This window comes from Aphelocoma coerulescens, unplaced genomic scaffold (genome assembly GCF_041296385.1).
Source record: "Aphelocoma coerulescens isolate FSJ_1873_10779 unplaced genomic scaffold, UR_Acoe_1.0 HiC_scaffold_181, whole genome shotgun sequence".
Lineage (NCBI taxonomy): Eukaryota > Metazoa > Chordata > Aves > Passeriformes > Corvidae > Aphelocoma > Aphelocoma coerulescens.
In genome coordinates this window covers 318,659-331,852 of record NW_027183529.1, presented here as the reverse complement: position 1 = coordinate 331,852, position 13,194 = coordinate 318,659, and the positions used below count along the sequence as shown (strand labels likewise).

Here is a 13,194-nt window from a genome sequence, read left to right as displayed (position 1 = left end):
TTTTTCCCATTTTCCCCATTTCCCCATTTCCCCATTTTCCCCATTTTTCCCCTTTTTCCCATTTCCCCCGTTTTTTCCCCATTTCCCCCATTTTCCCCCCATTCCCCTCCTCATTTTTCTCCATTTTTTCCCATTTTCCCCATTTTTGCCCCATTTTTGCCTATTTCCCCCATTTTCCCCATTTCCCCATTTTTTCCCATTTTTCCCCCATTTTTGCCCATTTCCCCCCGTTTTTTTCCCCATTTCCCCCATTTTTCCCCATTCCCCTCTTCATTTTTCCCCCCATTTCCCCTCATTTTTCCCCCATTTTCCCATTTTCCCCCATTTTCCCATTTTTTGCCCATTTCCCCCCATTTTCCCCCCATTCCTCTCCCCGTTTTTCCCGTTTTTTCACTCTCATTTTTCCCATTTTCCCCCTTTTTTCCCCGTTTCCCCCCCCCTCATTTTCCCCATTTCCCCCATTTTTCCCATTTTTCCTCCATTCCCCCCATTTCCCCCCATTCCCCTCCCATTTTTTCCCCATTTTCTCCCTTTTTCCCCATTTTTGCCCATTTTCCCCCATTTTTCCCCATTCCCCTCCCTGGTTTTCCCCATTTTCTCTGGTTTTTTTCCCATTTTTGCCCAATTCCCCCCGTTTTTTCCCCATTTTCCCCCATTTTCCCCATTTTCCCCCTTTTTCCCCATTTTTCCCCTTTTGCCCATTTCCCCCCGTTTTTTCACCATTTCCCCCATTTTCCCCCCATTCCCCTCCTTATTTTTCCCCATTTTTTCCCATTTCCCCCATTTTTCCCCATTCCCCTCTCCATTTTTCCCCCCATTTCCCCTCATTTTTCCCCCATTTTCCCATTTTCCCCCATTTTTCCCCATTTCCCCATTTTTCCCCATTCCCCTCCTCATTTTTCTCCATTTTTTCCCATTTTCCCCCCATTTTTGCCTATTTCCCCCATTTTCCCCATTTCCCCATTTTCCCCATTTTTCCCCCATTTTTGCCTATTTCCCCCCGTTTTTTCCCCTTTTTCCCCATTTTTCCCCTTTTTCCATTTCCCCCCCGTTTTTTTCCCCATTTCCCCCATTTTCCCCCCATTCCCCTCCTCATTTTTCCCCATTTTTGCCCATTTCCCCCATTTTTCCCCATTCCCCTCTCCGTTTTTCCCCCCATTTCCCCTCATTTTTCCCCCATTTTCCCATTTTCCCCCATTTTCCCATTTCCCCATTTTTCCCCATTTTCCCCCCATTTTTCCCCATTTCCCCCATTTTTCCCCATTCCCCTCCTCATTTTTCTCCATTTTTTCCCATTTTCCCCATTTTTCCCCCATTTCCCCATTTCCCCATTTTCCCCATTTCCCCATTTTTCCCATTTTTCCCCCATTTTTGCCCAATTCCCCCCGTTTTTTCCCCATTTTCCCCTCATTCCCCTCCTCATTTTTCCCCATTTTTGCCCATTTCCCCCATTTTCCCCATTCCCCTCTCCATTTTTCCCCCCATTTCCCCTCATTTTTCCCCCATTTTCCCATTTTCCCCCATTTTCCCCATTTCCCCATTTTTCCCCATTTTCCCCCCATTTTTCCCCATTTCCCCCATTTTTCCCCATTCCCCTCCTCATTTTTCTCCATTTTTTCCCATTTTCCCCATTTTTCCCCCATTTCCCCATTTCCCCATTTTCCCCATTTCCCCATTTTTCCCATTTTTCCCCCATTTTTGCCCAATTCCCCCCGTTTTTTCCCCATTTTCCCCTCATTCCCCTCCTCATTTTTCCCCATTTTTGCCCATTTCCCCCATTTTCCCCATTCCCCTCTCCATTTTTCCCCCCATTTCCCCTCATTTTTCCCCCATTTTCCCATTTTTCCCCATTTTTCCCCCATTTTTGTCCATTTCCCCGTTTTTTCCCCATTTTCCCCCGTTTTCCCCATTTTCCCCCTTTTTCCCCATTTTTCCCCTTTTTCCCATTTCCCCCGTTTTTTCACCATTTCCCCCATTTTCCCCCCATTCCCCTCCTCATTTTTCCCCATTTTTTCCCATTTCCCCCATTTTTCCCCATTCCCCTCTCCATTTTTCCCCCCATTTCCCTCATTTTTCCCCCTTTTTCCCATTTTCCCCCATTTCCCCCATTTTTCCCCATTCCCCTCCTCATTTTTCTCCATTTTTTTCCCATTTTCCCCATTTTTCCCCCATTTTTGCCCATTTCCCCCCATTTTTCCCCCATTTTTGCCCATTTCCCCCCGTTTTTTCCCCATTTTCCCCCCATTCCCCTCCTCATTTTTCCCCATTTTTGCCCATTTTCCCCCATTTTTCCCCATTTTCCTCTCCGTTTTTCCCCCCATTTCCCCTCATTTTTCCCCCATTTTCCCATTTTCCCCCATTTTCCCCATTCCCCTCTCCATTTTTCCCCCCATTTCCCCTCATTTTTCCCCCATTTCCCCATTTTTCCCCATTTTCCCCCATTTTTCCCCATTCCCTTCCTCATTTTTCTCCATTTTTTCCCATTTTTCCCCCATTTTTGCCCATTTCCCCCCGTTTTTTCCCCATTTCCCCCCCTTCCCCTCCCCATTTTTCCCCTTTTCCCCATTTCCCCATTTTTCCCCATTTCCCCATTTTTCCCCATTTCCCCCCGTTTTTTCCCCATTTTCCCCTCATTCCCCTCCTCATTTTTCCCCATTTTTTCCCATTTTCCCCCATTTTTCCCCATTTTCCTCTCCGTTTTTCCCCCCTATCCCCCTCCCCTTTCCCCCATTTTCCCCCATTTTCCCCACTTTTGCCCGTTTTCCCCCGGTTTTGCCCCATTTCAGGAGTTCGAGCTGCTGGGCCGGGCCTGGGCCAAGGCCAAGGGGGTCGTGGACCGCGAGGGGCGTCCCCCGCTTCTACCTGCGCATCCTGGCCGACCTCGAGGACTACCTCAACGAGGTTTTTGGGGTCAAAACGGGCGGTTTTGGGCCTTTGGGGAATTTTGGGGATTTTTCCCGATTTTTGGGGATTTTTTTCCGGGTTTTTTTTGGCTTTTTTTACCATTTTTTTGGATTTTTTTATCATTTTTGAGGCATTTTTTGCGATTTTTTTGGAGGTCTTTTTCCCATTTCTGTTTCATTTTTGGGGTTGTTCTGCCAAATTTTGGGGTTGGGATTTTTTGGGATTTTTTGGGATTTTTTTCTGGGTCTTTTTTGGCTTTTTTTACCATTTTTAGGGACTTTTTAACGATTTTTTAGGAATTTTTTACGGTTTTTTTGGAGGATTTTTTCCCATTTTTGTTTCAATTTTGAGGTCATTTTGCCAGATTTTGGGGTTAGAATTTTTTTAAGTGTTTTTTGGGATTTTTGGGGATTTTTCCCGATTTTTGGGGATTTTTTCCGGGTTTTTTTTGGCTTTTTTTACCATTTTTTTTGGATTTTTTTATCATTTTTTAGGCATTTTTTGCGATTTTTTTGGAGGTCTTTTTCCCATTTCTGTTTCATTTTTGGGGTTGTTCTGCCAAATTTTGGGGTTGGGATTTTTTGGGATTTTTTGGGATTTTTTTCTGAGTCTTTTTTGGCTTTTTTTACCATTTTTAGGGACTTTTTAACGATTTTTTAGGAATTTTTTACGGTTTTTTTGGAGGATTTTTTCCCATTTTTGTTTCAATTTTGAGGTCATTTTGCCAGATTTTGGGGTTAGAATTTTTTTAAGTGTTTTTTGGGATTTTTGGGGATTTTTCCCGATTTTTGGGGATTTTTTTCCGGGTTTTTTTTGGCTTTTTTTTACCATTTTTTTTTATTTTTTTATCATTTTTGAGGCATTTTTTGTGATTTTTTGGAGGTCTTTTTCCCATTTCTGTTTCATTTTTGGGGTTGTTCTGCCAAATTTTGGGGTTGGGATTTTTTGGGATTTTTTGGGATTTTTTTCCTGGGTCTTTTTTGGCTTTTTTTACCATTTTTAGGGACTTTTTAACGATTTTTTAGGAATTTTTTACGGTTTTTTTGGAGGATTTTTTCCCATTTTTGTTTCAATTTTGAGGTCATTTTGCCAGATTTTGGGGTTAGAATTTTTTTTAAGTGTTTTTTGGGATTTTTTGGGATTTTTCCTGATTTTTTGGGATTTTTTCCGGGGTTTTTTTGGCTTTTTTTACCATTTTTAGGGATTTTTTTATCATTTTTTAGGCATTTTTTACGATTTTTTGGAGGTTTTATTGCCATTTCTGTTTCATTTTTGGGGTTGTTTTGCCGGATTTCAGGGTTTGAATTTTTTGGGATTTTTCCCGATTTTTTGGGATATTTTTCTGGGTTTTTTTTGGCTTTTTTTACCATTTTTAGGGATATTTTTACCATTTTTTAGGCATTTTTTATGAATTTTTGGAGGTTTTTTTTTCCCATTTTTGTCTCAATTTTGGGGTGGTTTTGCCAGATTTTGGGGTTAGAATATTTTTAGGTGTTTTTTGGGTTTTTTTCTGGTTTTTTTTTGGCATTTTTCACCATTTTTTGGAATTTTTTACCATTTTTTAGGTATTTTAATGATTTTTTGGAGGGTTTTTTCCCATTTTTGTCTCAATTTTGGGGTTCTTTTTCAGGATTTTGGGAGATTTTTTGGGTGGGGATTTTTAGGATTTCTCCCGATTTTGGGGATTTTTTTGGTGAGATTTTTTTGGGATTTTTTTCTACTTTTTTGGGGATTTATTTTCAAGATTTTTTAACCATTTTTTTTAGAATTTTTTTTCGTTTTTGGGGAATTTTTTTTTTCAGATTTTTTGGGATTTTGGGGAGATTTTTTAGGGGGATTTTTCAGATTTTTGGGGAATTTTTGGGCAGGATTTTTTTTCCATTTTTTCCCCATTTTTGGGGATTTTTTGGGAGGAATTTTTCAGGTTTTTGGGGCCGATTTTTTACCGTTTTTCCCCAATTTTGGGAGTTTTTTGGGGGGAATTTTTCAGGTTTTTGGCTCATTTTTGGGCAGGATTTTTTTCCCATTTTCCCCATTTTTGGGGCTGGATTTTTTTACCATTTTTGGGAATTTTTTGCAAGGAATTTTTCAGGTTTTTTGGGAATTTTTGGGCAACATTTTTTTACCATTTCCCCCATTTTTGGGGAAATTTTTGGGCAGCATTTTTTTACCATTTTCCCTGTTTTTAGCTCATTTTTGTGTGGGATTTTTTTTCCATTTTCCCCCATTTTTAGGGATTTTTTTGGGCAGCATTTTTTACCATTTTCCCCATTTTTGGGTATTTTTTGGGCAGAAGTTTTTTACCGTTTTCCCCATTTTTGGGCAGGATTTTTTTACTGTTTTCCCCATTTTTGGGGAAATTTTTGGGCAGGATTTTTTTACCATTTTCCCCGTTTTTGGGGAAATTTTTGGGCGGGATTTTTTAACCATTTCCCCCCGTTTTTTGTGGCGATTTTTTTCCTCGATTTCGGGGCGGGGTTTTTTGGGTGGGTTTCTGTCGATTTTGGCTCATTTTGGGCGGTTTTTTGGCAGCTTTGGGAGGACAAGGAGGGGAAGAAGAAAATGAACAAAAACAACGCCAAAGCTCTGAGCTCTTTGAGGCAAAAACTGCGGAAATACAACCGCGACTACGAGGGGCAGATCGCGGCCTACCGGCAGGTCAGGAAGGGGTTAAAATTGGGGTGAAATTGGGGGAAAACGGGCAAAAAAATGGGGCGGGAAATGGGCAAAAATCGGGGGGAAATCGGGTGAAAATTGGGGGAAAAATTGGGAAAAATCGGGGGAAAAATGGGATTAAAATGGGGGGGAATGGGGCAAGGAAAGGGTTAAAAATGGGATTGAAAATGGGGGGAAAGGGTAAAAAATGGGGTTAAAAATGGGGTGAAACGGGGGGGAAAACGGGCAAAAAATGGGGTGGGAAATGGGCAAAAATCAGGGGGGAAATCGGGTGAAAATGGGGGGAAATTGGGTAAAAAATGGGATTAAAATGGGGGGGAATGGGGCAAGGAAAGGGTTAAAAATGGGGTTGAAAATGGGGGAAAAAAGGGTAAAAAATGGGGTGAAATGGGGGAAAAATGGGCAAAAAATGGGCAAAAAATGGGGCAGGAAATGGGCAAAAATTGGGGGGGAAAATTGGGTGAAAATCGGGTGAAAAATGGGGGAAAAATGGGATTAAAATAGGGGGGGAATGGGGCAAGGAAGGGGTTAAAAATGGGATTGAAATGGGGGGGGAAGGGTAAAAAATGGGGTTAAAAATGGGGTGAAACAGGGGGAAAACGGGCAAAAAATGGGGTGGGAAATGGGCAAAAATCGGGGGGAAATTGGGGGAAAATTGGGGGAAAATCGGGTAAAAAATGGGATTAAAATGGGGGGAAATTGGGCAAGGAAAGGGTTAAAAATGGGATTGAAAATGGGGGAAAAAAGGGTTAAAAATGGGGTGAAATGGGGGAAAAATGGGCAAAAAATGGGGCAGGAAATGGGCAAAAATTGGGAAATCGGGGGAAAATTGGGGGAAAATCAGGTGAAAAATGGGATTAAAATGGGGGGAAATTGGGAAAGGAAAGGGTTAAAAATGGGATTGAAAATGGGGGGAAAGGGTAAAAAAATGGGGTTAAAAATGGGGTGAAACGGGGGGAAAACAGGCAAAAAATGGGGTGGGAAATGGGCAAAAATTGGGGGGAAATTGGGGGAAAATTGGGGGGAAATCGGGTAAAAAATGGGATTAAAATGGGGGGAAATTGGGCAAGGAAAGGGTTAAAAATGGGGTTGAAATGGGGGGAAAAAGGTTAAAAATGGGGTTAAAAATGGGGTGAAACGGGGGGAAAATGGGCAAAAAATGGGGCAGGAAATGGGCAAAAATTGGGGGGAAAATTGGGGGAAAATCAGAAAATCGGGTGAAAAATGGGGGAAAAATGGGATTAAAATGGGGGGGAATGGGGCAAGGAAAGGGTTAAAAATGGGGTTGAAAATGGGGAAAAAAGGGTTAAAAATGGGGTGAAATGGGGGAAAAATGGGCAAAAAATGAGGCAGGAAATGGGCAAAAATTGGGGGGAAAATTGGGTGAAAATCGGGTGAAAAATGGGGGAAAAATGGGATTAAAATGGGGGGGGAATGGGGCAAGGAAAGGGTTAAAAATGGGATTGAAAATGGGGGAAAAAAGGGTTAAAAATGGGCAAAAATTGGTGAGAATTGGGTTAAAAAATGGGATAAAAAAGGGAAAACTTGGATTAAGAAGGAGGAAAAATGGGATTAAAGTGGGGGGAAATGGGCAAAAATTGGGGAAAAGTTGGGGAAAATTGGGTGAAAATTTGGATTAAAATTGGTAAAAAACGGGAAAAAATGGGTAAAAAAGGGGAGAAAATGGGCAAAAATTGGGCAAAAAATGGGGGAGAGTTTGGATTAAAATGGGTAAAAATGGGGAGAAATTGGGTAAAAAATGGGAAATATGCAAAAATTGGGGAAAAAGGGGGAAAATTTGTATTAAAATGGGTAAAAAATGGTGGGAAAATTGGGTGAAAAATGGGATTAAAATGGGAGGAAATTGGGCAAAAATTGGGAAAGATTGGGAAAAAATGGGTGAAAAATTGGGTGAAAAATTGGGGAAAATGGGCAAAAATTGGGGGGAAATGGGGTGAAAATTGGGATTAAAAGAGGATAAAAAGGGGATAAAAATGAGTTAAAAATGGGGTAAGAATGAGGGAAATTGGGTAAGGAAAGGGTTAAAAATGGGGTTAAAAAATGGGGAAAAATTGGGGAAAGAATGGGGGGAAATGGGCAAAAATGATGGAAAAATGGGGTGAAAATTGGGATTAAAATGGGGGAAAAATGGGAAAAAATTGGGTAAAAAATGGGAGAAAAATTGGGTAAAAAATGGGAGAAAATGGGCAAAAATTGGGGAAAAATTGGTGAGAATTGGGTGAAAAATGGGGTAAAAAGAGGGGAAAACTTGGATTAAAAAGCAGGAAAAATGGGATTAAAGTGGGGGGAAATGGGCAAAAATTGGGGAAAAATTGGGGGAAAATTGGGATTAAAATGGGTAAAAAATGGGAAAAAATTGGGATTAAAATGGGTAAAAAATGGGAAAAAATTTGGATTAAAATGGGTAAAAAATGGTGGGAAAATTGGGTGAAAAATGGGGGAAAATGGGCAAAACTTGGGTGAAAATTGGGATTAAAATGGGTAAAAAATGGGGAGAAATTGGGTGAAAAATGGGGGAAAATGGGGTGAAAATTGGGATTAAAATGGGTAAAAAATGGGGGGAAAATTGGGTATAAAATGGGAGGAAATGGGCAAAAATTGGGGGGAAATGGGGTGAAAATTGGGGAAATTTGGGAAAAAATGGGGGAAAAATTGGGTGAAAAATGGTGGGAAATGGGCAAAAATTGGGGGGGAAATGGGGTGAAAAATGAGATTAAAATAGGTTAAAAATGGGATAAAAATGGGATAAAAATGAGTTAAAAACTAAGAAAAAAAATGGGGTAAGAAATGGGGGAATTGGGCAAAGAAAGGGTTAAAAATGGGGTAGAAAATGGGTTAAAAATGGGTTAAAAAATGGGATTTTTGGTGCTTTTCCCCCAGAACCCGGAGCAGTCGGACGAGGATGAGGAGAAAAGCCGGAGGGACTCCGAAGGTTTGGGGCAATTTGGGGCAATTTGGGGTTTTTTCGACAATTTCGGGCATTTTGGGGTCGTTTTGGGGGTTTTTTGGGGCAATTTGGGGATTTTTGGGGGCAATTTGGGGATTTTTGGGGGAAATTTGGGGATTTTTGGGGTCACCTGTGGGATTTAGGAGCGGCTTTGGGGATAATTGCGGGAATTTTGGGGCCATTTCTGGGGTTTTTGGGGCCATTTTGGGGTCATTTTGGGGGTTTTTGGGGTCATTTCTGGCATTTTTTTGGTCATTTCTGGCGTTTTCAGCTCATTTCTGGCTACTTAGGGCAATTCCTGGAATTTTTGGGGTCATTTCTGGGGGTTTTGGGGCCATTTCTGGCATTTTGGGGTCATTTCCGGCATTTCTGGGCTCGTTGCTGGCGTTTTTGGCCTCATTTTTGACATTTTTGGGCTCGTTCCTGAGGTTTTTTAGTAATTTGTGGGATTTTCGGGATCATTTCTAGGCTTTTTCAATAATTTCATGGAATTTTGGGCTCATTCCTGGCATTTTTGGGCTCATTCCTGGGGGTTTTGGGCTCATTCCTGGGGTTTTTGGGGTCATTTAAGGCAATTTAGGGCCATTTCTGTCATTTTAGGGCCATTTCTGGGTTTTTTTGGGCTCATTCCTGAGGTTTTTGGGGCCATTTCTGGGGTTTTTGGGCTCATTCCTGGCGTTTTTGGGCTCATTCCTGAGGTTTTTGGGGCTCATTCCTGGCATTTTTGGGCTCATTCCTGGGGTTTTTGGGCTCATTCCTGGGGTTTTTGGGCTCATTCCTGGGGTTTTTGGGCTCATTCCTGGGGTTTTTGGGGCCATTTCTGGTGTTTTTGGGCTCATTCCTGGCATTTTTGGCTCATTCCTGAGGTTTTTGGGGCTCATTCCTGGGGTTTTTGGGGCTCATTCCTGGGGTTTTGGGGCTCATTCCTGGGGTTTTTGGGCTCATTCCTGGGGTTTTTGGCTCATTTCTGGCGTTTTTGGGCTCATTCCTGGGGTTTTGGGCTCATTCCTGGCGGTTTGGAGCCATTCCTGGCGTTTTTGGGGCCATTCCTGGGGTTTTTGGGGCCATTTCTGGGGTTTTTGGGCTCATTCCTGGGGGTTTTGGGCTCATTCCTGGCATTTTTGGGCTCATTCCTGGGGTTTTTGGGCTCATTCCTGGGGTTTTGGGCTCATTCCTGGGGTTTTTGGCTCATTCCTGGCGGTTTGGAGCCATTCCTGGCGTTTTTGGGGCCATTCCTGAGGTTTTTGGGGCCATTTCTGGGGTTTTTGGGCTCATTCCTGGCGTTTTTGGGCTCATTCCTGAGGTTTTTGGGGCTCATTCCTGGCATTTTTGGGCTCATTCCTGGGGTTTTTGGGCTCATTCCTGGGGTTTTTGGGCTCATTTCTGGGGTTTTTGGGCTCATTCCTGGGGTTTTTGGGGCCATTTCTGGGGTTTTTGGGCTCATTCCTGGTGTTTTTGGGCTCATTCCTGGCATTTTTGGCTCATTCCTGAGGCTTTTGGGGCTCATTCCTGGGGTTTTTGGGGCTCATTCCTGGGGTTTTGGGGCTCATTCCTGGGGTTTTTGGGCTCATTCCTGGGGTTTTTGGCTCATTTCTGGCGTTTTTGGGCTCATTCCTGGGGTTTTGGGCTCATTCCTGGCGTTTTTGGGCTCATTCCTGGGGTTTTGGGCTCATTCCTGGCGGTTTGGAGCCATTCCTGGCGTTTTTGGGGCCATTCCTGGGGTTTTTGGGGCCATTTCTGGGGTTTTTGGGCTCATTCCTGGGGGTTTTGGGCTCATTCCTGGCATTTTTGGGCTCATTCCTGGGGTTTTTGGGCTCATTCCTGGGGTTTTTGGGGCCATTTCTGGGGTTTTTGGGCTCATTCCTGGCGTTTTTGGGCTCATTCCTGGCGTTTTTGGGCTCATTCCTGGCATTTTTGGCTCATTCCTGAGGTTTTTGGGGCTCATTTTTGGGGTTTTTGGGCTCATTCCTGGGGTTTTGGGCTCATTCCTGGCGTTTCTGGGGTCATTTAAGGCAATTTAGGGCCATTTCTGTCATTTTAGGGCCATTCCTGGGTTTTTTTGGGCTCATTCCTGGCGTTTTTGGGCTCATTCCTGGCATTTTTGGCTCATTCCTGAGGTTTTTGGGGCTCATTCCTGGCATTTTTGGGCTCATTCCTGGGGTTTTTGGGGCCATTTCTGGGGTTTTTGGGCTCATTCCTGGCGTTTCTGGGGTCATTTAAGGCAATTTAGGGCCATTTCTGTCATTTTAGGGCCATTCCTGGGGGTTTTGGGGCTCATTTTTGGGGTTTTTGGGCTCATTCCTGGCATTTTTGGCTCATTTCTGGCGGTTCTGGGCTCATTCCTGGCATTTTTGGCTCATTCCTGAGGTTTTTGGGGCTCATTCCTGGGGTTTTTGGGGCCATTCCTGGCATTTTTGGGCTCATTCCTGCGGTTTTTGGCTCATTCCTGGTGTTTTTGGGCTCATTTCTGGGGTTTTTGGGCTCATTCCTGGGGTTTTTGGGCTCATTCCTGGCGTTTCTGGGGTCATTTTAGGCAATTTAGGGTCATTTCTGTCATTTTAGGGCCATTCCTGGGGTTTTTGGGGCTCATTTTTGGGGTTTTTGGGGCCATTTCTGGGGTTTTTGGGCTCATTTCTGGGGTTTTTGGGCTCATTCCTGGGGTTTTTGGGGCCATTTCTGGGGTTTTTGGGCTCATTCCTGGGGTTTTGGGCTCATTTCTGGGGTTTTTGGCTCATTCCTGGCGGTTTGGAGCCATTCCTGGCGTTTTTGGGGCCATTCCTGGGGTTTTTGGGGCCATTTCTGGGGTTTTTGGGCTCATTCCTGGGGTTTTGGGCTCATTTCTGGAGTTTCTGGGGTCATTTAAGGCAATTTAGGGCCATTTCTGTCATTTTAGGGCCATTTCTGGGTTTTTTTGGGCTCATTTTTGGGGTTTTTGGGCTCATTTCTGGCGGTTTTGGGCTCATTCCTGGCATTTTTGGGCTCATTCCTGGGGTTTTGGGCTCATTTCTGGGGTTTTTGGCTCATTCCTGGCGGTTTGGAGCCATTCCTGCGGTTTTTGGGCTCATTCCTGGGGTTTTTGGGCTCATTTCTGGCGTTTTTGGGCTCATTTCTGGGGTTTTTGGGCTCATTCCTGGCGTTTCTGGGGTCATTTAAGGCAATTTAGGGCCATTTCTGTCATTTTAGGGCCATTTCTGGGTTTTTTTGGGCTCATTCCTGAGGTTTTTGGGGCTCATTCCTGGCGGTTTTGGGCTCATTCCTGGGGTTTTTGGGCTCATTTCTAGGGTTTTTGGGCTCATTCCTGGGGTTTTTGGGCTCATTCCTGGTGTTTTCAGGCTCATTCCTGGCGGTTTTGGGCTCATTCCTGGGGTTTTTGGGGCCATTTCTGGGGTTTTTGGGGCCATTTCTGGGGTTTTTGGGCTCATTCCTGGCGTTTCTGGGGTCATTTAAGGCAATTTAGGGCCATTTCTGTCATTTTAGGGCCATTCCTGGGGTTTTTGGGCTCATTTCTGGCATTTTTGGGCTCATTCCTGGGGTTTTTGGGGCCATTTCTGGGGTTTTTGGGCTCATTCCTGCGGTTTTTGGGCTCATTCCTGGGGTTTTTGGGGCCATTCCTGGGGTTTTTGGGCTCATTCCTGGGGTTTTTGGGGCCATTTCTGGGGTTTTTGGGCTCATTCCTGGGGTTTTTGGCTCATTTCTGGCATTTTTGGGCTCATTCCTGGGGTTTTTGGGCTCATTCCTGGCATTTCTGGGGTCATTTAAGGCAATTTAGGGCCATTTCTGTCATTTTAGGGCCATTCCTGGGGTTTTTGGGGCTCATTTTTGGGGGTTTTGGGCTCATTCCTGGGGTTTCTGGGGTCATTTAAGGCAATTTAGGGCCATTTCTGTCATTTTAGGGCCATTTCTGGGTTTTTTTGGGCTCATTCCTGGGGTTTCTGGGCTCATTCCTGGCATTTTTGGCTCATTTCTGGCGGTTTTGGGCTCATTCCTGGGGTTTTTGGGGCTCATTCCTGGGGTTTTTGGGCTCATTCCTGGCGTTTTTGGGCTCATTCCTGGGGTTTTTGGGGCCATTTCTGGGGTTTTTGGGCTCATTCCTGGCGTTTCTGGGGTCATTTAAGGCAATTTAGGGCCATTTCTGTCATTTTAGGGCCATTCCTGGGGTTTTTGGGGCTCATTTTTGGGGTTTTTGGGCTCATTCCTGGCGTTTTTGGCTCATTTCTGGCTCCTCTCCCCCAGGTTCCGCCTCCTCCTCGGGCGCCGAGGACGATCCCGGGACCTTCCTGAAGCGCCGGGACCGGGACGAGCCCCGGAGCCGCTACAAAGTACCGGGAGCGGCTTTTTTTTTGGGCAGAAACCAGGAGGATTTGGGTGCATTTGGGGCAGAAAAAGGAGAATTGAGGGGTTTTTTTTGGGGGAGCAGGAGGAGGAGGAGGAGTCGGAGTCGGAGTCGGACGAGGACTGGGGGGACTCGGCCTCGGAGTCGGACTCGGAGTCGGACGAGGACGACGGGAAATTCACGTCGCTGGCGTCGAAATTCCTGAAAAAGTGAGGGATTGGGGAAAAGGGGGGGGGCGGGGGCAGGAAAGGGGTAAAAATCACAGAGAGTTGGGGGAGAAAGGGTTAAAAATGGGGGGGGAAAGGAGGAGAAA

The 13,194-nt window shown here is 44.3% G+C and overlaps 1 protein-coding gene across 1 annotated transcript in view; it reads left to right on the top strand.

Annotated features, from left to right (window-relative positions):
• Positions 1-2,786: 2,786 nt before the first annotated feature.
• EIF3CL (eukaryotic translation initiation factor 3 subunit C like) overlaps positions 2,787-13,194 on the top strand; it is a gene marked incomplete at its 5' end in the record, with an annotated part of 44,999 nt that continues 34,591 nt past the window's right edge. Inside the window, 6 exon segments of the mRNA XM_068998838.1 lie at positions 2,787-2,843; positions 2,845-2,901; positions 5,437-5,562; positions 8,482-8,533; positions 12,782-12,867; positions 12,966-13,090. Coding sequence (XP_068854939.1) covers positions 2,787-2,843; positions 2,845-2,901; positions 5,437-5,562; positions 8,482-8,533; positions 12,782-12,867; positions 12,966-13,090 — 503 coding nt within the window.